The 23,174-nt window shown below is 39.9% G+C and overlaps 1 protein-coding gene across 37 annotated transcripts in view; it reads right to left on the bottom strand.

Moving 5' to 3' along the window:
• EYA4 (EYA transcriptional coactivator and phosphatase 4) overlaps nucleotides 1-23,174 on the bottom strand; it is a 365,637-nt gene that overhangs the window by 269,287 nt on the left and 73,176 nt on the right. For all 37 annotated transcript variants that reach the window (XM_060419658.1, XM_060419662.1, XM_060419659.1 and 34 more), the window contains one exon: nucleotides 18,987-19,086. In XM_060419658.1, coding sequence (XP_060275641.1) covers nucleotides 18,987-19,019 — 33 coding nt within the window. In that variant the 5' untranslated portion in view covers nucleotides 19,020-19,086. The remainder of the gene's footprint in view (nucleotides 1-18,986; nucleotides 19,087-23,174) is intronic.

The raw sequence follows: 23,174 nt of genomic DNA, 5'->3' as shown, positions 1-23,174 counted from the left end.
GTCTCAAGCCTACATTGAATATGTCACCAATTCATGACTCAAGAATTTTCATACATACCTGAAAACCCAATACCTTTGTTGGGAAGGGATTCGCTGTCTAAATTGGAGGCACTTGTGGGGTCAGTCGCCTATTGAGTCTTCCTCCCAGTAACCCCTCAAGGTGAATGGAGGTTGCACGATCTCCCAGAAGGGAAACCAGACAGGCTAAACAGTCTAGAGAGAGAGTTAACTCAACAATTCCCTGAGGTCTGGGCAGAAGACAACACCTCCAGGGTTGCAAAACAAGTCCCACTGGTAATAGAACTCAAACCTAGTACAGTTACGGCAGCACCCGCCTTGGGCCTGCCAGACTTTGCTAAGCCATTTACACTTTATGTGACTGAAAAGGACAAGGTGGCTATGGGAGTGTTGTCCCAGACTATGGGGAAATGGGACAGACCCGTGGCTTATCTCCTGAAACCGCTGGACAATGTTGCCACTGGGTGGCTGGGATGCTTAAGGGCAGTTGCCGCAGTTGCCTTACTGGTCCAGGAGGCAACCAAGGTGACTTTGGGCCAAGATTTGATCGTAAAAGTCCCATATGAGGTCAACACTCTCCTGTGAGGGGACCTCCATAAATGGCGGTCAACATCCCGGATTACTCAATACCAGGGACGGTTATGTGAGAACCCACATGTTACTATTGAGCCTTGACAGGCCTTGAGTCCGGCCACTCTCCTTCCTGTGGGAGAAGGTGGATCCTCACATGACTGCAAGGAAATGTGCCAGCAGACCTGACTTAAGAGACCAGCCAATCCTGGACCCAGATTTCGTCCTGTACACCAATGGCACCAGCCTGGTGAAACAAGGACGACTATCAGGATATGCAGTAGTCATGGAAGAAACCATCACTGAGGCTAGCTCTCTGCCATCACACTGGTCCGCTCAAGGGGCAGAACCATATGCTCTAATCTGGGCCCTCCAGCTGTCAAAAGGTAAGAAGACAAACATTTCCACAGACTCCAGCTTTGCTTTTGCCACACTACATGTACACAGGGCTCTGTATAGGAGAGAGGCCTTTTGAAAGCTAGTGAAAAAGATATTAAAAATAAGGAAGAAATTAAGACCCTATTAGATGCTGCCTGGGAACCAGAGAGGATTGCAGACATACACTGCTGAGGACATAAAAAAGAGGATACCCCTGGGCTCGGGGAAACAAACTGGCAGATAAGACCACTAAACAAGCAGCTGAGGGATTAGGGGTGACAAGTGAAGCCCCTATTAAAGCTCTCATATTGGTGGAGCTGCCTGAACTAAGGCTGGACTCTCCAAAATACACCGAAGCCCAAGACCAACTAGCCAAAGCAGAATGGGCCATCATACTGAAAAGGGATGGTGGGAATTACTAGGTGGCAAATTATTGGTACTGGAGGAGCTGGCACCCACTCTGGTAAGCCAAACACATCAAGCGACCCACGTAGGCCATGATAAACTGGAAGAGCTAATGTGAAAATATTTCTTGGTTCCCCGCCTCTCTTCCCTATGCAGGACAGAATCTCAGAACTGCACTGGCTGCTCACAGGTCAGTGCTGACTCTTGGCACAGACAGATTGAGCTAAAAGGCACGCTGCCCTCTGAACACCTGGAAGTGGATTTCACAGATGAAACCTCATAGACACGACCATTACCTGCTGGTCATGGTATGTACATTCTCAGGATGGGTAGCAGCTTTTCCTACCTGGATTGAAAGAGCATCAAAAGTAACCCTGTGACTGCTTAGGGAGATAGTTCCCAGATTTGGATTTCCTACCAGCATTGGATCGGACAATGGCCCGGCTTTCGTAGCTGATTTAGTACGACAAGCAAGCAAAATTTTAAATATCAAGTGGAAATTACATACAGCATATAGGCCCCAGAGTTCTGGGATGGTGGAAGGAACAAACTGGACATTTGAAGAGACACTCTCCAAGTGGGTCACAGAGACTGACTGCTCCAGGGTGGACTTGTTTCCGATGGCTCTGCTCAGACTCAGGATGACCCCATGGTCCCATAGCTATTCTCCATACGATATTGTGTATGGGAGGCCCCCTCCCATAATAAAACAGCTGTCAACAAATTTGTCTCAGGGATGGGGAGATGAGATTTCACAGCAGATGGAACAACTGGGTAAGGTAATAAATCAGGTAACTAAGTTTGTACAAGAGAGGGTGCCATTCCCCCTTGGGGACCAGATACACGATTTTGTGCCTGGGGATCAGGTGTGGGCCAAGGACTGTAAACACGACTCCATGGCCCCACATTGGAAGGGTCCATATACTATTGTTCTAACCACCCCTATGGCAATTAAATTTGCAGGTGTCACTCCCTGGATCAACTACATGAGCATGAAGAGACATACCACGCAGACCCAGAAAATGCTGAGTGGACTGTGCAGAGGGACCCCACTGACCCTCGGGAGACTAAGATCATCCTTAAGAAGAAGGAAAAGAATATCCCGGGCGAGCCCCTTCAGGAAGAAGCCACCTAATCAACTCCTGCTGTTTGGCCTCATCAACGTGATTTTGAATTTAACTTCCATTTAAACTCAGGACAATGTTTTCATCTCTAGGACACATTCCTACGCAGACTTCCACAACACCTCCAACTGCTGGGTATGTGGGGCTATGCCTCTGTCTGTGATGGATGGACTTCCTTGGTGATTTTAACCACTCCACCAAGGAGATTTTAAACCACTCTGCTCTTTTCTGGGATGACAAAAAGACTTTCCTTTCTCTTGTCAATCATAATCTCTCCCTGCTCTCTTGGTGTAAGCCAGACCTACAGTCAATAGACTTGGGTCATGGGGTTACATTTGATGTAAACACCAGTTTCATAGGAGTAACAAAAACCTATACCTCATATTTAAAGAAAAAAAAGGAAAAAAAGCTCTCCCTGACCAGAAAGGGAGAACAGGCCTCTAGGTATGTTGAACAGTTCTACCAAGTCTGGGATGAATATTTCTAGATGACCCCAGAAAAGGGTCAATTAATTACTCCCACTGCTATATGCTGGGAACAAAAAGAATGAAGGGTAGGGTTTGTTGACTATCCATTACACCCAAAAGAACTAAAATATATGGGGTATCTATCCCCCGAACAATGTAAATGAACATTCGAGGTTACATACCACCGCAACCAGTCCATCCATTGGCCAGGATCTGATTGGAAATACAACCCTGGAATCCACTGGGTGGCACCCAAGGGAACCCAATGGCTTTGTGGGCCTACCTTTCGGCCTTGGTTACCAATCAGCTGGGTAGGCTGCTGCACACTGGGGTTTGCTTTTGCCCATGGTAGCCTAAAGCCTAACCTACAACAAGCCCTGATAAATCTACTTTATTTACATGCGAGGTGGACAAGGTCTGTGTTTCAGTGGTATGAGTATATTGCTGCCTTATTTGTACCTTCTATAGGGACAACAAATATTATGATTAAAGTAGAAGCCTTGGCTAATTTCACAAACAGGCCCTCCTAGGTAGTGTTAAAGCCATCCAAGCCTTAAATGAAGAACAAATCCAAATGAGAAAAGTGGTAATTCAAAATAGAATGGCTTTGGACATGCTCACAGCTGCTCAAGGAGGGACCTGTGCTATAATTAAGGTTGAATGTTGTGTATATATTGCTGATTTATCTGGCAATGTATCAGCTGCTTTAGATGACATGAAAAACCAGGTAAAAGCAATGTCAAATGAAAACATTCCTTTCTGGACTTCAGTCCTATCTTGGATGAAGGGTGAGTGTTGGAAAGCTATATTTACCATTGTTATAGTTGCCTTGATAGTTCTGCTTTGTGGACCCTGCATTTTACAATGTACTATGAACTTTGTAACCCAAAGGTTGGTGTCGTTCTCCCAAATTGGCGGTCAGAGAGCCAGGGTGCAATATATCCCTATGAGTGATGCTCATACTATGAGTTAAGAGCATCAGGAGGGGGGAATGAAGGAGGAAACAGACAGAACAGGCTCCATCTTAAAAGCAGAACTCCATCTTGGGCCAGACTGTGGACTTTGAGCTATATGCCCAGTATCTATGGAAACGACATAAGAACTGGAAAACCAGACACCCCCCTCACTCCGCCCCGGCCCCCGCTCCACCATGGAAGAGTCCCAGGGCTCGTACCTAGACTCTATGTCGCCTAAAAGAATACCCTAATTATCTGTGTAACCGAATAGAATCATAAATTCTGCTATGTTTACTGGGGTATGACCACAGGCCTACTGATAATTGTCTACTGTTAACTACCTAGGCTTAAGGCATACGAATCATGGGTTTAAGGCATACGAATCACAGGTTAACTTTGATTATATCTTTCTTTTCCTTTGTTTAGACTAGTTTCAGAGAATTTGGGGAGCTGGGTTTGAGCATGTACACTTAGGGTATATAAGGTTTTCACAAAAACTGGTCAGGGGCCTTGGCTAAGAGGAGACTCTGCCTTGGGCGCGCCGGTGTTAAACTGCACTCCACTATCTGCATTGTGCTTCTGAGTGAGTTTGTTTCCCGGAATGTGTGGCTACAACAAAAACATTTCCATTTTGTTGTTGTTGTTGTTACTGTTGAAGGCTCAAACCAGGGTGGAGGGCTGAAAAATAATTAGTGCATTTTCTCAGAAGATTCACCAGCAGTTAATATTGTCAGCTCAGGAGCCAGGCTGCCTGGGTTCAAATCCTGGCCCCCACCCACTAGCTGAGTGACTCCCTCATTTGTAAACTGGGAGATAATGATAGTGCCCAACTCATCAAGCTGATGTGAGAATTAAATGAGTTGATATAAATAAAGCACTCAGAAAGCCCAAGTGAGGACTTCACACATGTCAGCTGTGAGCACTTGGGAAGTCTAGTTACAACCCACTGGCCACACATGTTGTCCACAACTGTTTAGGGAAAACAACAAAGCTAAAGAAGCAGGCAGTATTTGTCTTTCCTTTTTAAATTCTTGTTTACTTTTTTCTGCAGACCTTTTCCCACCATGCTAAGAGTTTTAACATCAAATTTAACATGAACTTCTCCTCTGCCAAGAGTTTTAACATTAACTTCTTCCCATAATAACCCTTACAAGGGTGTCTGTATCCTAAAGATGTCTAAGCAGAGAAATCAACTCTCCATCCAAGAAGACATGAAACAACAGGATTCTGTGTACTTTGAGACAAGTACTTTCTCCATCCAACTCTATAGTCAAATTTGACCCAATCCCATCTAAATAAATAGGCTCTTCTTTTTGTTGGTTGTGTTGATAGCCAAAGAAAACAGAGCAAGCAGTTTCTTCCTAAAGATGAGGGGCATTTTCATTTACCACAAAATGTTTATTTTTCTCTTGTCTCTTCTTAATGGTTTTGATGCAAAATAAACAAATAAATAAATAAACTTTCCATGCTCAGTTTTAAGTCCTAGCCAGTATGACCGACTTTGTAAAGGAAACCTGAAAATGTCACAATAATCTATGTACTGAGTTCTAGATCTCTACCACTACAACATTGTAAAGTAGTTCACCTCCAATTAAAATAAATAAATTTATATTAAAGAAATAATAATGCCTATTGGTGATCTTCTTTATACTACTAAATCATTTACTACTCTACTACTAAATCATTCTTCCATTTCACTTCCTGATCTTGTGTGAACTAACAGACTTCCTTTCTACAGAACGGCAAAGAAGAAAGTCATCCAAGGAGAACAGCTTAGAATATCCAAGGGCACAGGCATCATCTAGCATTTTCAGTCAGAGGGTGAATCCCTCCCTCATCCCCACGTTATCCTCTTCATTCTGACCTCTGCTGACCCCCTACCTCTGTGACAACTTGAGTCTATTCTCCATTGAGTCCTTCTCCCCACTCACCAACCACACACAATTCTCTTATAATTTGAAAAAGGTGCTCCCTTCAATTACTGTTCTGTTCTTCTTTCAAAACACATGCTTCCTCTTACTTTCTCAATATCTTTTCTATGTTGAACCTCTAAGATGTCACCTGCCACAAAACAAACAGCACTGTATCCCGAGGGGCCACCGGTGGCCTTCTAATCAGCAAATGAAAGAGCTTTGTTCTCAGTCCCCATTCTACTTGTCCTCTTGAAATGTCAGAAAGTGATAACCAATACCTTCTAAAAATTATTCTTGGTCATTGGCTCTTCAGGTAGGATTACCCTGACCTCCCTCTGTTTCCCTATCTCAGTCTCTCCAGATTCATCTTCCTCCTTCCACTCCATAAACATGGTGTTCTCCCGGGTGCATCCTCACCTGAGAGGTGTTCTCCCGGGTGTATCCAGGTGTATCCAGGGTGTATCCTTCTGTCCTTTTGGTGGTTGTCATTTAGTCACTAAGTTGTGTCCGACTCTTTTGCAGCCCCATGAACTAAAGCCCACCAGGCTCCTCTGTCCATGGGATTTCCCAGCAAAAATACTAGAGTGGGTAGCCATTTACTTTCCCAGGAGATCTTCTTGACGGAGGCGTTGAACGCATTTCTGCATTGGCAGGCGAATTTTTTACCACTGAGCCACCAGGTAAGCCCTTCTGTCCTTTAGCCAGCTATAATTTCCCTGTAGGTACAACATCTTTAAAAATACTCCTTTGATCTCTCTGACCAGCCTAGACATCCCCTCATGGCACAACAGAGCCAGCTGCTAGTTTGACAGGTTCTCAAAAGTTATAAATTCAAACACATCTTTCTGGTTACTAAAATCACTGACACTTGCTCTTGAACTCTCTTACTGGTACCCGCTAAGCCTGAAACTCTAGGAGAAACCTTGCTTTTTTCCCTCTCCACATCTACCACTCACCTTCCTCCTATTAACCCTGTTGGTTAATTATCCAAGTTCAGTAAAGTTTTTTTCAAGTTCTTTTTATTGAATTCTCTCCTAGTTTTCTTTCAACTATTAGACCAGGAGCTGGCTAAGTATGGTCCACAACTTGCCATTTGTTTATGTAAATAAAGTTTTATTAGACCACAGCCATGCCCATTGATGTATGTGTTACATATGGCTGCTCTTACACTCCACCAGAATAGGTCAGGACCTGCACAGAGACTGCATGGCCCGAAAACTCAAAATTATTTACTGTCTTGACTTTTACCAAAAAAAAAGTTTGCTGCCCCTGGTTGAGGCCTTTTTTAGCTCACACATAAACTGCTTCAAGGGCCCCTAAACCATCTTCCATGCCAAGTTTCACACTTTCACTAATCTTCCTACCATCTGGTTAATTTTCCTAAAACATCATTTCAAAAATATTATTCTCTTGCTCAAAAATTATGGGACTTTCCATTATGTCCAAGATAAAAGTCCAAAGGCAGAGCAGCATCTCATGCAACTCTGTACTTTATGTTGTGACAAGCACCTTGCTGAACACCAAGCACCTTGTAAATACAGAAGTTTGGCTTCAAAGACTCTTTTGAGTATGGTCTCAGGACTTCCTAGCCTGAGTTCCCACTGCTCTACATCTTTATCCCCAAAAAGTTTCTGATTCAATCATTCTAATCCATCTACAGTTCCAAGGCAGGCTTTACTGCCTTATATTTTGCACTTCTGAGTCTTCATTCTTACTATTTACCAGATCAGGACAGGTCCTTTTGTGTCCATACAATTCCATCCTTTCTTTCAAGATCAAGTTAAGGTACGACCTCAAGTGAAAGTGAAAGTGAAGTCGCTCAGTCGTGTCCGACTCTTTGTGATCCCATGGACTGTAGTCTACCAGGCTTCTCTGTCTATGGGATTTTCCAGGCAAGAGTACTGGAGTGGGTTGCCATTTCCTTCTCCAGGGGGGATTTTCCTGACCCAGGGATCGAATCCAGGGCTCCTGCACTGCAGGCAGACGCTTTACCCTCTGAGCTACCAGGAAAGCCAAGGCACGACCTAACCTATCTAGAATTCCTTTCTTGGTCTTTCTGAAACAGACTTACCCTGTTGATAGCAGGGTACTTAATATTTTATACAGCTAACCTGGCAATGTTGTTTTGTTTTCTTGCTTAAATTCTGTATTATCATGTGCTGGCCTTTTCATCCCATCTCCCTCAATAAGTCAACATAGCACATTATATTAAATGTTCAGGTAAACTTCCTCAATTTTTTTCAGGGAATAAATTTGTAAACAAATGGCTCACTGAAAGCAGATCTGTGATTCTTGGCTCCCCCCAGAAAACATCTGTCCATATCTAGGGACAATCAGTTTTGACTGATTGTCACTAAAGAGGGAAGCGGGGGAGGGAAGAAGGTGCTACTGACATCTAGTGGGTGGATACCAGAAATGCTTCTAAACATCACCCAATGCACAGGACAATTCCCCTGCTACAAAGAATTATCCTATCTAAATAGGTTAGACATTCAACAATGCTGAAGCTGAGTATCCCTGATGTAGTTCAATCCTTTACGAAACTGCGATCCTAGAAACATCATATCTACAAACATAGCAACAAGAAAATACTACTTGTTGAGTACTTTCTTCTAACTTTGTAACTTTGACAGAAAAGGTCAGTTTTCATTTCAATTCCAGAAAAAAGTAATGCCAAAGAATGTTCAAACTACTGTATAATTGCACCTATTTCACATGTGAGCAAGGTAATACTCAAAATCCTTCAAGCTAGGCTTCAGCAGAACATGAACTGAGAACTCTCAGATGCACCAAGTGGATTTAGAAAATGCAGTCGAGCCAGAGATTAAATTGCCAACATCTGTTGGATAACAAAAAAAGCAAAGAAATTCCAAAACAAATCTACTTCTGCTTCACTGACTGCACTAAAGCCTTTGACTGTATGGATCACAACAAACTGTGGAAAATTCAAGAGATGGGAACACCTTACCTACTTCCTGAGAAACCTGTATGCAGATCAGGAAGCAACAGTTAGAACTGGACCTGGAACATGGGCTGGTTCCAATTTGGAAAAGGAGTACGTCAAGGCTGTATATTGTTACCCTGCGTATTTAACTTATATGCAGAGTACATCATGTGAAATGCCCGGCTGGATGAAGCACAAGCTGGAATCAAGATTGCCAGGAGAAATATCAACAATCTCAGATATGCAGATGATACCGCTTTAATCGCAGAAAGTAAGAGGAACTAAAGAGCCTCTTGATGAGGATGAAAGTAGACAGTGAAAAAGTTGGCTTAAAACTCAACATTCAAAAAATGAATCATGGCATCCAGTCCCATCACTTCATGGCAAACAGATGGGGAAAAAATGGAAACAGTGATAGAATATATTTTCTTGGCTCCAGAATCACTGCAGACAGTGACTGTACCCATGAAATTAAATGACACTTGCTCCTCGGAAAAAAAGCTATGACAACTTCAGTTCAGTTCAGTTCAGTCGCTCAGTCATGTCTGACTCTGCAACCCCATGAACTGCAGCACGCCAGGCCTCCCTGTCCATCACCAGCTCCCGGAATTCACTCAAATTCACGTCCATCGAGTCGGTGATGCCATCCAGCCATCTCATCCTCTGTCGTCCCCTCCTCTTCCTGCCCCAATCCCTCCCAGCATCAGTCTTTTTCAAAGAGTCAACTCTTTGCATGAGGTGGCCAAAGTACTGGAGTTTCAGCTTTAGCATCATTCCTTCCAAAGAACACCCAGGACCGATCTCCTTTAGAATGGACTGGTTATGACAACTTAGAGTGTATTAAAAGGCAAAAGTCTATATGGTCAAAGCTTTGGTTTTCCCAGTTGTCTTGTATGGACTATAAAGAGCTGATGCTTTCGAAATGTGGTGCTGGAGAAGATTCTTGAGAGTCCCTTGGACAGCAAGGAAATCAAACCAATCTTTGGGAAATCAACCCAAAATATTCATTGGAAGGACTGGTGCTGAAGCTGAAGCTCCAACACTTTGGCCACCTGATGCAAAGGGCTACTCATTGAAAAAGACCCTGATGCTGGGAAAGATTGACGGCAGGAGGAGAAGAGTGCAACAGAGGACTAGATGATTGTATGGCAATTCCAACTCCATGGACATGAGTTTGAGCAAATTCCAGAAGATACTGAAGGACAGGGAAGCCTGGCGTGCTGCAGTCCATGGGGGCACAATGAGTTGGACATGACTCATGAGTTGTTCAGCTTGTTGTTCAGAACAACAACTTTGATAGAAAATAAAGAAGTGAATGATGTTTGAATACCTATTTGGCTGTAAGCTGGCTTTTTCTTCTAAAAAGGGTTAATCCAGTTTCCAGTAACCCAGATATAATATTTGATCATTCGGAAACTTGAAATAAGGGAATTCACTGGCTTTGGTAACATATACTAACTGTGGCATAACTCAGTGCTTACAGATGTTATGGTTATGGTTGTGTTAGAATCAAGCTGCTGTCTTCTGTAAACTGTCATCTGTAAATGTGAATGCCCTAGAGCTCAGTCCTTTCAATTTATCTCTATCTAGATTTAATCTCTTGGTGATATCAACCAATAATAGTTCTTTAAATATCATCAGTACCCTGAAGCCTCCCAAATTTATATTTCAAGTTCAACGTTCCCTCCCAGGTTCCAAATGTTACAACTGACTCCCCACTCATTTTTCAAATAGTAGGTAAAACTCATTATGTCCCTTTTAACCCAGTTGCTTTAATTTTTTCCTGGGATGCTGTCCTTCATGCAGGGACTCCACAATTGAGTCTTCCTCCATTCTGGAGACCAACCATCTTTACCTGTCACCTCCTCCTCATTTTCCAAACTCTAGGCAAACATAGAGACTACAGAATCAGGCACAGGTTTCTCACTGCCTCAGTCTGGAAATAATGCGTACATCTCTTCCCTTAAACTAGCTATACCACCCTGTCTAAGGGTAAGGAGTCCAGGAAGGATAGTCTCAGATGCACCAGAAAAAAGTATGAAACAGAATTGGTGAAAGCATAGCAATAACTCTGTTGCCGGGTCTAAAACTGAACTCCTGATCTCCGGGCTCAACCTGTTCTTTCTAACTCAATCCATCTCAGTAAATGCCTAACCCCATCCTTCCCACTGCTCAGGACAAAGACCTGGAAGTCAAGGTCTTTCTTTCACAATCCACATCCAACCTATCAGCAAGTCCTCTCAGCTCTAGGTTCAAACCATATCCTGAATTCAACCATTTCTCACTACTTCTACTGTTATCTTGTCCATTTCACATCTGAATGTTTAGAATAGCCCAGTTTCTACTCTTGACCTCAAAGAGACCATTTTCAACACAGCAGACATTCTGATCTTTTAAAAACTTAAATCTCATCATGACATCCCTAAGCTCACCCTCAAATTATTTCCCATGTAACTCAGAGAAAAGCTCAAGCTCTTACAATGGCCTAAACACCTCTACACAATCTGTCTCCTCACCTGCACACTCCTATCATGATCACTTCCTTATCTCTCCCCTTGACCACCCCACTACTGGCACCAACACTGGCCTCCTTTCTATTCCTTGACCATATCAGGTATGGTGCCATCTCACTTTTTTCATAGTTACTGTTCCTTCTAACCAAAACTCACTTTCCCCAGATACCCAGGTGGCTCCTTCAAGTCTTTGCACAATGCCATCTTCTCAGTGACAGTTTCAGTTCAGTTCAGTGGCTCAATTGTGTCCATGTGACCCCATGGACTGCAGCATGCCAAGCTTCCCTGTCCTTCACCAACTCCTGGAGCTTGCTCAAACTCATGTCCATCAAGTCAGTGATGCCAATCAACCATCTCATCCTCTGTCATCCCCTTCTCCTCCTGCCTTCAATCTTTCCCAGTATCATGGGCTTTTCCAATGAGTCAGTTATTCACATCAGGTGGCCAAACTATTGGAGCTTCAGCAACAGTCCTTCCAATGAATATTCAGGACTGATTTCCTTTAGGAAGCCCCCCTGACTATTCTTCAAAGCCCACACCTTGCCCCACCCACACACCTTAGCTCCAGAATGTCCTGTCCCTCTCCCTGCTTTACTTGGTTTTTCTGGATGCACTATTTCTTTCTAGTATCTAATATTGTTTTCCTGTTCATCTCTCCCTGCTAAAGTATAATAAACTCCATGAGAATCATATTTGTCTATTTTGTCCACTGAGTATCTCCAACATTTAAAACCATGCTTCAAATATAGCAGCTCCCCACAAATATTCATTGAGTAAATCAGTAGTCATTGCCCAAATTTCATTTTAAACTATTGATAACTCTAGAACTTAACAACTTACAACCATATATTAAGCTAAAGCTTGGGCAGGACAGAAATTGTAATATACTAATTGTTTAAACTTTAGCAAAGTTCCTGACAGAGAGTAAACAGTAATCATTGGTTTAATAGAATCTGTTGAATTATTACCAATTTTAATACATTCTGCTATCTTTCCACTCCCTGTTCTAAAGATTTAGCCGTGACAATTGTGTGGCTGACTTCCAATCATAGTGGAATAACCTACATTTCCCTCCATATTTTAAAAATCTTTTCCTTTTGGTTAAATAATTTGAAATCAAGTTGCACTGTGACAAGGTTGTGACAGCTAGAAAGCTATGATGATGGAGTGTGAGCTTGCCAGCTCTTATTCCAGAATCCATGCTGCTGCACACATTGTCTTACCTGCTTTCATCAACATAAATGGTTTTCAGATGCTTCAGTACGTCTGATGTCTCAAAGACACTTCTTGGTAATTTCGCCATTTAGGTACTCTTTTATCTAATTGCGAAGTAAAGCTATAACTGGTAATTGGGAGCTACATCAATTCTGAAACTGACTCAACTTTAAGCAGAATTCTGTTGAATTCTGAAGTACATTGTCTAGTTGGATGGTATAAAAATTACATGTTATAAATATGGTTCTTTTGACTAATTAAAAGGCCAGGTTCTTCCAAACAGATTTGTAGCCTCAAAACCAATAAGCTGATTTTGGCTATATCTGAATAAAATACACTGTGTGCATGATGCTTAAATTGATTAGACTATCCAAAATAAAAAGCAATAGAAGACTAATAGGATCTCTAGATATTGATAATGCTTTACTACCAAAAATGAAAACGTGATTTTAAACTGAAACTAATAAAAATAATTCTTTTCTTGCATAGAGTTGAAACACTGACAGAAGCTGTTGATTCTGAAGCTCTACATCGACATGGGAAGTTTGTTGGTATATTCAATTCCATACAACAGTTAAAAACCTGTCCAAATAGCTCAGAGAGCAGTTCAGGTTTTAAAGATGATCTAGTGGCTACAGGCAAAAATGACATTGTAGAATCTCTAAGAATAGAGAGCTGAGGAATAATTCTAAACTCATTTGGTAGTCCAGGGGTGAAAAACAGACAGAAAAGAGGTTAGTTTATTAAGCTAACTCTGGAATGTTAATATGTATTATTAAATTAGCAGGTTTGATGCTAGAAAATAAACACTAGTTGTGTCTACATATATATATATATATACATGAACTTCAAAATACTGCTGAAACACATGATGTAAAATATGAATCCAAGGAATGTGACTTAATTCAGACCTCACTAATTGAAATATGTCATCAGTAATGTAAGTTAACTGATTCAGTAATAATGTAGGAAAATTCAGGCCCTTAAATTTTAATATTAGGGAATGCAATTATATCATAAACTGTAATTCATTTTACCTCATTTTATTTAGTAAACACTAACATTTTACTATGTAACATATAGTACTTAAACTTATAAACAGTATTTTTTTAAACCTTCTAGCTTGATGGTAAATTTAGGCCAAATGCCCTCTCACCTTGATATGAATAAGTCAGACTAGAAAAAAATCTGTGGAAAACTTTAAAAAAGACTACAACTTTTCAGTGTGTAAGGATACTCTAGGAGCTATAAAAACATAAATACTGATTAGTCATTATTTGAATACAAAGAATATATTTCAGAGTATCAAAGGAATTTCTGATTGTTAGTATAAATATTGCCCTGCATAATCTATATTCATGTTTATTTCTATTAATAAGAGCAACATGTCATTAAAAACTGTAGTGAGCTATAACTGGATATAACAAACTGCTTCTAAGTAATTATAAAGTTCTTCAAATATGAAAGTTAAATTGCACTTTGTTTACCTCTTAAAATTTCCTAGATCCTCTAAACCAGACTGCAAAAAGTAATCCTGCTGCTGCTGCTGCTAAGTCACTTCAGTCATGACCGACTCTGTGCGACCCCATAGACGGCTGCCCACCAGGCTCTCTCGTCCCTGAGATTCTCCAGGCAAGAACTGGAGTGGGTTGCCATTTCCTTCTCCAATACATGAAAGTGAAAAGTGAAAGTGAAGTCACTCAGTCATGTCAGACTCTTCGCGACCCCATGGACTGCAGCCCACCAGGCTCCTCTGTCCACGGGACTTTCCAGGCAAGAGTACTGGAGTGGGGTGCCATTGCCTTATCCAAAAGTAATCCAGATAAACGCAAAAAAAAAAAAAAAATACTAAGGACCAAAATTTCTTTTGATCACATGCTGTTAAAAACTAGTGTTACATGTTATACGCAACTGTTTTAAATAAGTGATATATGAATTCATGAGTCAGTAAATCCATTCTGAGAATAACATCTTGGCTTTCTACAATTTGTCAGGCTATTCACTAACACACCTTACTAACAGTATATAAAAGCTTTTGAAGAAAACATTTATTGAATGTCAGTAAGAATTGTGCTAAGAAGGAAGGATACAAGATGATCAAGACCCATTATTACTCTTAAGTAGTTTATAATCTAGTAGAGAGGCAAATAAACAGATAAGATTTCAGCTCTGTGGGGTAAGTCCTGGGGTAGAGAGGTAAATGCCAAAGGGTACAGCAGCACAGAGCAGGGGCCCTGACCCAGTGCAGCTGACTGCCTGGGAAACAAGGAGGAAACCTGAGAGCCTTACTCGAGGGAGTGAAACCCGTAGCAAGTCTTCAAGATTTACATGTTCTCCAGTGAGGAAGAGGCTCATCTGGGAAGAGGCTAGAGTACTAGCAAAGACACAGAAACCACAGAGAGCCTGCGAGATTCAGGGAACCGAGAAGCCAAAACTAAAACTACAGACACAGGCAAGCAATGAAGTCTGAGTGCTTTACTACACACTTTGGATTTTTCTCTGGAAGGCAAGAAAGAGCCTGTGAAGGTTATTAAGTAGAATAAGGATGGGATTAGATATGTAAAGGGCTTCCCTGAAAGCTCAGTTGGTAAAGAATCCACCTGCAATGTAGGAGACCCCTGTTCGATCCCTTGGTCCAGAAGATCCGCTGGAGAAGGGAGAGCACCCACTCCAGTATTCTTGGGCTTCTCTTGTGGCTCAGCTGGTAAAGAATCCACCTGTAATGCAGGAGATCTAGGTCCAATCCCTGGGTTGGGAAAATCCCCTGGAGAAGGAAAAGGCTACCCATTTTAGTATTCTGGCCTGGAGAATTCCATGGACTATACAGTCCATGGGGTCACAAAGAGTTGGACACGACTGGACTGAGTGAATTTCACCTCAGATATGTAAATTAGAAAGACCACTCTAGAAAAAACTTAAAGCAGAAAAATACAGGAGATAAAAATAAAGATCCAAAATAAGGATTTGGAACCAAAAGAACAACTTTGAGAGATACTAAAAATTAAGAATGATAGGATTTTGAAATGGGCTTGAAGGAGAAAAGGATGGCTTCCAGTTTTCCAAATGAACTTACTCAGTAGCTGATGATGCCATCCACTGAGATGGAAGAGAGGAGTAAGGGGGAAAAACTGGGAGAGGAAAGCTGGTAGGTTCAGTTCAGTTTTTATCTGCTGAGTGTACAGACCCTTGTGCTCCAAGGCAGCTATGTCTCCTGGAAGGCAGCTGAATTTGCAAGAATGAACACACATACTCATTAAAAACCAACTGATTTTAGGGCCAGATAAAAATAGCTGAAACTCCAGTACTTTGGCCACTTGATGCGAAGAAATGACTCACTGCAAAAGACCCTGATGCTAGGAAAGATTGAAGGCGGGAGGAGAAGGGGATGACAGAGGATGAGATGGTTGGATGGCATCACCAACTCGATGGACATGAGTTTGAGTAAGCTCCGGAAGTTGGTGATGGACAGGGAAGCCTGGCGTGCTGAAGTCCATGGGGTCACAAAGAGTCAGACACAACTGAACAATTGAACTGAAAAATAGGTTTGATTCTAATCTCTGCTACTTAAAAGCTGGTTGACCTTAATATTCTCTACGCCACAGTTTTCTTATCTGTAAAATGGTGACCATAACAACACGAAGCAAGGATATGGTAGGGATTGAAGTCAGTATACAGAAAATGCTAGATGAGCATAAAATGTGCAATAAATGACACCTCTTGCTACATCTATGCCTAGAGAAAAAACTTTTTTTTTGAAGTAAAATAGCTATGATATAAGTACGTTCTCTCATTTTATTATGAACTTTTTAAAAATTTCAGCCTATATATCCTATATCTTAATAATGCCAAGCATTTTTTCAAAAAGCTTTGAGACATTAATCTATACACTCTGCAAGATTTAAAGTCATTTAAAGATTTCATTCAAGTAGGAATCATTTCACCCTAATGAGAGTTTATTCTATGGTGATCAAAGTCCAAACAGGAAAATTCAAATGCATTTAAGGCATGTGGATGTAATGGGGAAAGCTTTGGACTTGGAGTCAGAAGACTGTTGTGAAGTCCCAACTCTGACTTGGGACTTAATAGTCCCAAGCATCCCTTTACACATGCACAAGATGAACAGATTGGCCTGCATGTTCTGCTAACTCTAAGGATGCTGAAGGAGAAGGATTTATGATGTTTACAAAATTAAAGCCATTAAGCCATGAACCCTTAACACAAACTTCACATTTCCTGTGGGTTAAAAGAGACGAACCCACTCCTGATAACCAGATAGCAGAGGCTTCCATTCTGACTCAGATCAGATCATCATCTGCAGGGGGAGAGTTTAGTACTGGGGAGGGAGAAAAAGAAAGGAGAATGAGAGCAATCTTTTCTTCTCTCGAAATCTCTCCCATTCCTACCACCAATTCAGCAGCTGGGTTTAAGCTGAAAGACCAGAAGGTCAGTCACTCAATATTTCTGATTCTCAAACCTGGCTGAACATGAACAACACCAAGAACTTATTTCTTTTTTTTAATACCAAATTCCACAGCATTAAAATATCACTAGGAGTAAAACCTATACAATTTACAGGGGTTGGGTTTCATTTTATAAAAGGTGATATGAAGCATCTTGTATAATAACCTCACTCTACTGTTAAACCTAAGACTATATTGTCTTTAGCTTCATTTAACTGTGCTGAATCAAAAATTTGTTCTTAAGTATACACACACACACCCTAAGGTAACTAACTGGGTCATCCTGGTTTGCCCGGACTCTACTGGCTTTAGCTTTGAAAGTTCCAAGTCACAGGAAACTCCTGGGTCCCCGGAAAACAGGGACAGTAGGTCAATCTAGCTCACACGTGCACGCACGCATGCACACACACACACATATTCTTACACAGATGGACACAAACTTTTAAGTAATGCCCGGTGTGTCAGAACAAAGTACAGATAGACAGTAGCCCTCTCATGAAGCATCGCCACTAAGATGACGTCATCATTCACTCAGGTACATGGTCACACTTACAGACCTCAGATGCCACTGGGATCAAAAGACAGGCAGTGAATGACATGAGTGACGTATCATCATGCTGAGTACCACCCGTTTCACCAGAGCCCATGCTACTAATATTTAAGTTCAATAACCAGCATTTGAAAAAACTACTTTGAAGCCCCTGCTTCCCTATTGCCTTTTGTCTACTTTTGTAAAAACTCAGACATTTTTTGAGGAATAACCTCTACTATTTGACGAATTTTTTAATGGTCTTTGTAATTTTTTGCTAAATTTTTCCTGCAATGATACCAGGTGAAATTAAATAATAATATATAAAGACATTAGACAATGGTCATATCTGTCTATAAATTAAAAACTTGATTATCATGTCATTTAAATGAAACACTAATAGAAAACAAACTAACTTGGAACGACATCTATATATCAGAACGCACATTACTCTGAATTTTAAAATTGAACTCATTTCAGAAATCATTTCCAGAACCATATTATTATAACAAATATACTGTCCTTTGTTGCCTAATGGGAACATAAGATTCTAAGATCTAGTCATGATCATACAAGCAAATAATACACACATGGTAAGTATACATCTCCTCATTTGTGACATCACTAATTGTCTGTGGGCAGAACAGCTGGGATGGAACTGACGGTACTGTGGGAGTGGGGAGTGAAGGGAGAACCTCCCACTGACTCCCACTGCACACGCTGAAGGACTAGTATCACAAAGACACTACTAATAAATTAGGAGGAAAGGCTATAGAAGTCCTTTCCCATTGAGAAATCTGAATTTTAGAATGGTTGCCACCAACCTCGTGCATCCCTCCCTGGGCAAAGTGAAAGTCGCTCAATTATGTCCGACTCTTTGCAACTCCATGGACTATACAGTCCATGGAATTCTCCAGGCCAGAATACTGGAGTGGGCAGCCTTTCCCTTCTCCAGGGGATCTTCCCAACCCAGGGATCAAACCCAGGTGTCCCGCATTGCAGGTGGATTCTTTATCAGCTAAGCCACAAGGAAGCCCTGCAAAGACCTTAGCAAAATAAGGAAATCCCTTCAGGACTGTGGTTGCCATCCTCAAAGTGAACAATAGGCATGCAAGTGATATGCTTCACTTTTCATACTTCTGGCATTCAACCCCACATGCACCATCCAAGTACCTCTGGAATAAAACCCAATAAAGGAGGTGTGTAAAACTGTTTCGACAATAAAAAAACACTTTGCACAATTTCAATGCCCTCATCCTTCTATCATTGTCTTTACAAGTAGACAATCAAGGAAGACCTCAAAATATGATATCATTAAGCAGAAACAGTATACATTTCCAAAGGCATGTTTTATGATCTTGAAAAAAGATTCAAAATTTGACTAAAAATATGTTTAACAAAAACTTGCTTTTTACAGTATATCCCTTCCAGTATGATTTTGAGTCGTCTTACCACAACATTTTTCAGTAAAACTGAGATTGAATTACGACTTACGGATTGCTCATTTAAATCCTGGGAGTCTTCCATGTGGTTTTCTTACTTCTCCTGCCACCCCCCAAGTAGAAGCAGCTTCCTCCAATTAAAAATGGACAATCTGAAACAAAACAATGAAAACAAAGTGGAAAAATGAAAATGTTATCTTTTAAAATTATTTGTAAAATTACTAAAACTTTGATTCATGTGATAATCTGTAGAGACATTATTTTTCAAGAACAAAATTTCTTAGTATTGTTCCCATATCTGATAGAAACGATGACCTTGAAAATCACATCATAGTAATACTGAGATAAGTAAACAGCTACTTAGGCATTCTGCAGATAAACAAAAGTATCTGAGGACACCTTCAGAGACCCAGGGTGGAGTAAACACCCAGTGTGCTATTTTGCTGAGAGAGGTCTGTCGTTAAGCAATTGACAGATTAAAAATTAAAAGTCTGTGTTTTGTGTTAGTTGCTCAGTTGTATCCAACTCTTTGAGACCCCATGAACTGTCGTCTGCCAGGCTCCTCTGTCCATGGGATTCTCCAAGCAATAATACTGGAGTGGGTTGCCATTTCCTTCTCCAAAAGTCTGCATTAACCATTCATTGTCTAAAGAATATAATATTGAAAAAATATAATGTGTATTTTAATATGACAGCTCTATACTATAGGAAAATTTGTCTTAATTGCCAGATGATCAAATTCTGTTCTAAAAAATATGTGATAAAATGCATGCACAGAGTTTTTAAAAAGAATGAAAATAAGACTATTATGATAAAAAGTTGGTACAGAAATATATAAGAAGGAAAACTGGTCAGTAAACTACTCAAAAAATGTTCATCTTTACTTGATATAATACATTAAAAACTTTCCAGGCAAACTGAAGTCTAAATATACTCTAAGAAAAACAGGCATATATATTTTAAATTCCCATATAGAGAAGACTTGTATAATAGAAGCAATGGAATATAACACACAAAAAGCCAAACACCTCCTTGAGTTCCACCCCCCACACACACAACCACAATTAAAAGATACATGAAAATATAGAAGTATCTCTGCAAATATCAAACATAATAAGCTAATGTCCTTGACATAATAAAGAGCTCTTACAATCTAAACAGAAAAGCATGTGCATTCCTACAGAAAAATGGTCAATCACAACAAAACAATGTTCAAGCTCACTAATCTATGAAATGTACTTTAAATTAGTAACGATACATTTCTAGCCCTTCATAGTCTAATTCTAAAATAAAATTAAAAGAATATGAGTTTATAAAAAGATCTCTATAAAAAAGTGTTCATTACAGGCATAAACACAGATATAAATTATTAAACTTACATTTCAAGGAATATTTAGAGACATCAAAAGTTTTCCAAGATATCACTTAAGTGGAAAATAAATATTCCAGTCTACAGAAACAATATGTTCCCAACTCACTTTACAGAACATTCAACATATTGGAGGGGTTTTACTTGGTTTTAAGTATTCCCTACTACAACTAGAGAGACGTGGTTTTAGTTTCTTTTCTTTTTTGCCCTGCAGTACAGTCTTTAATAAACCAGTTACTTTCTTTATTAGAACATAAGATGTTTTAAAATGTACATTGTTTTACATATACACAAACACAGAGACACAAAGATTCTTTTCTAAAATTTTCTCTAATTTAAATTTTTAGAAGTCATAAAATGGGAATGGCAACTTATATGTAAGTATTGTGACAGTCTCAGTAAGAAACTGATTACAAATCTCCAAAACCAGAAAGGTGCCATTTTTAAAGAAAAGCACTATTTTAAAGGGCATTTAAGGTGGGGATGAGGAAGCGTAGATATTAACACACTGAAAGGTGTTACAGTATACATCTGAATTTAGGAAGACAGGTAGGCAGGGAGTTCTAGATTTAAAGATGTCACTCTTTGTGTTGGAGGTGACCCTGAGAAATGGTGATGGGAAAAAGCCCAGCTTTTTGCTTTTCACCTTGCATCTTCATCTTTCTTCTCCCACTCTCCCCCATCTCCTTACAGACCCTGGCATCACATCCGGTTTTCCCTCCCTGTCCTGCCTCTTGCTGATCTCTGGCTTGCTCCTCCCATCCAAGCGGATCTCCTGATCCTTGGCCTCATCACTCTGGCCCACCCTTGCCTTGGATAAGGTGCACAACTTAGGAAATGTGGCCACTAGTCCAACTGATGTTAAACTGCTAAGATTCTACACCTGCCAGCATCATGAGCCCTCCTCTCTCCTGCAGGAAGAAACTGTGATGGATTATTTCCTTTACAGCTATTTTCTTCCTACTACCTGGACAATAAATTAGCCAAGCACTCTCTTAAAGGGGGAATCTGATGTTCCTTTTCATCTAATAGATGGGTAAGATGAATGGCAAAAATACTGCACCAGAGTATCAAGGGAAGAAACACTAAATTCAGCTTTGTAAAAACAAAACCAAAATTTTTATTTCTGAATAGAGAAAAATAGCCCACAAAATAAAAAGATACAAGAGATTACGAAAAATATCTTCAATAAATACTACAAAGATGACTTTAAAAACAAAAATATTGCTAAGACAAGGTTTAAGGAACTATTAAATGACTAAGCAAAGATATGAAAAATCATTATTTAAGATGTAAGTAATAAATAAATATTTGAAAAAGTATGCACTTTCACAGTTGCCAAAATATGCAAACTTAAGCAACAAGTATACAGTTTGGATTCCTATACATATCTTTGATAACTAACCATTTTAAATATTAATACTCAGTGTCAGAAAGGATACAGTGAAAATGGTGTCCTCATTCAACTACCACTGATAATGCCAAGTTTTCTAATATTTTTAGAAAGCCGTCTGTCACTGCGTTTTAAAATATATCTAAACTCTTTTACCCAATGTATCAACTTTCCTAGGGAGTAAACTATTTCCTTCCAAAAGTGACAAGGTATTCACTATAGTGGCATTCATGATAAAAAAAAATTAGATGTAGTTTCATCTTTGCAGGCATCAATTAAACAAATTATGGTCAATAAATTTAATATAAATGCAAAACCCCAAAGTGCAATTATAAAAATGACATGAAAAGCAAAAACTACTGATTATATAGTAAGTAAAAAAATCGGAACACAAAATTTTAGCTATGCTAATACTAATGTAAGTTTAGCGTGCATTTGGGTATTAGTTAAAAAGAAACATTAAAAATATACATAATTTGATAAAGAATTATGTCTTTGTCTTCACATATTTTGATTATTGTTAATTTTATTGCCTGTTTGCAATAAATTATATTTTATTTTTTTTCCACCGTAATACAGGAAGACAGAATAAGTAAAACCAAATGATGCTAAAATGATTTCCCAAGATCGGTGAACAATGAATGGGAATTTTCCAAGTAGTAGACTCTATCTTCAAATGAACTCTGTGTCTTTCTCTAGGAAATAAATTTCAAAACCAGAGTAATTTCTTTAAGGCAAGTATTCTTTATCCTATTTATTAGTGTCATCTACAGCACCTATCTCAGTGTCTGGCGAGCATTACGTGGTTAACAAATACTGACTGACTGAATGACAAAATTAATGGATGAAATCATACATAATGTATTTGACAGTGCAAACAAAAAGTGTAAACAGCCATATATCTTAATTTTGAAAATTCTATCTCAAATATGTGGCTATTTTAAGAAAAATGCTGTGCGTTTCAGGTAGAATATTGTTAACTTTTCAAAAAATTTAATCTTGAGATTAGCTCACCAGGTATTTTCCTTTTTGCTTGACACAGTACCTGGTGGACTAATCTCAATATTAAATTTTCGGCTTCCCTGGTGGCTCCGATGGTAAAGAATCTGCGACCAACGCAGGAGACCTGGGTTTGATCCCTGTGTTTGGAAGATCCCCTGAAGGAAATGGCAATCCACTCCAGTATTCTTGCCTGGAAAATTCCATGGTGAGAGAAGCCTGGCAGGCTACAGTCCACAGGGTCACAAAGAGTCAGCCACAACTGAGCAACTGAGCACACATACACAACAATAAAATACTTATTATAAGAAGACTATTATAATCAAATGTAGCCTATTATTTATTTACAACATAGTATGTCATTTTAGTTTCCTAAAGTTGCTGTTATAAAGTACTAAGATTAGGTGGCTTGAACAACAGAAATCTATTCTCTCATAGTTCTGACAGTACGAGGTCCTAAATTAACACACTGGAAGATT

The sequence above is a fragment of the Ovis aries genome, chromosome 8 (genome assembly GCF_016772045.2).
Source record: "Ovis aries strain OAR_USU_Benz2616 breed Rambouillet chromosome 8, ARS-UI_Ramb_v3.0, whole genome shotgun sequence".
NCBI classification, from domain to species: Eukaryota; Metazoa; Chordata; class Mammalia; order Artiodactyla; family Bovidae; genus Ovis; species Ovis aries.
This window is presented reverse-complemented; position numbering and strand designations above follow the sequence as displayed.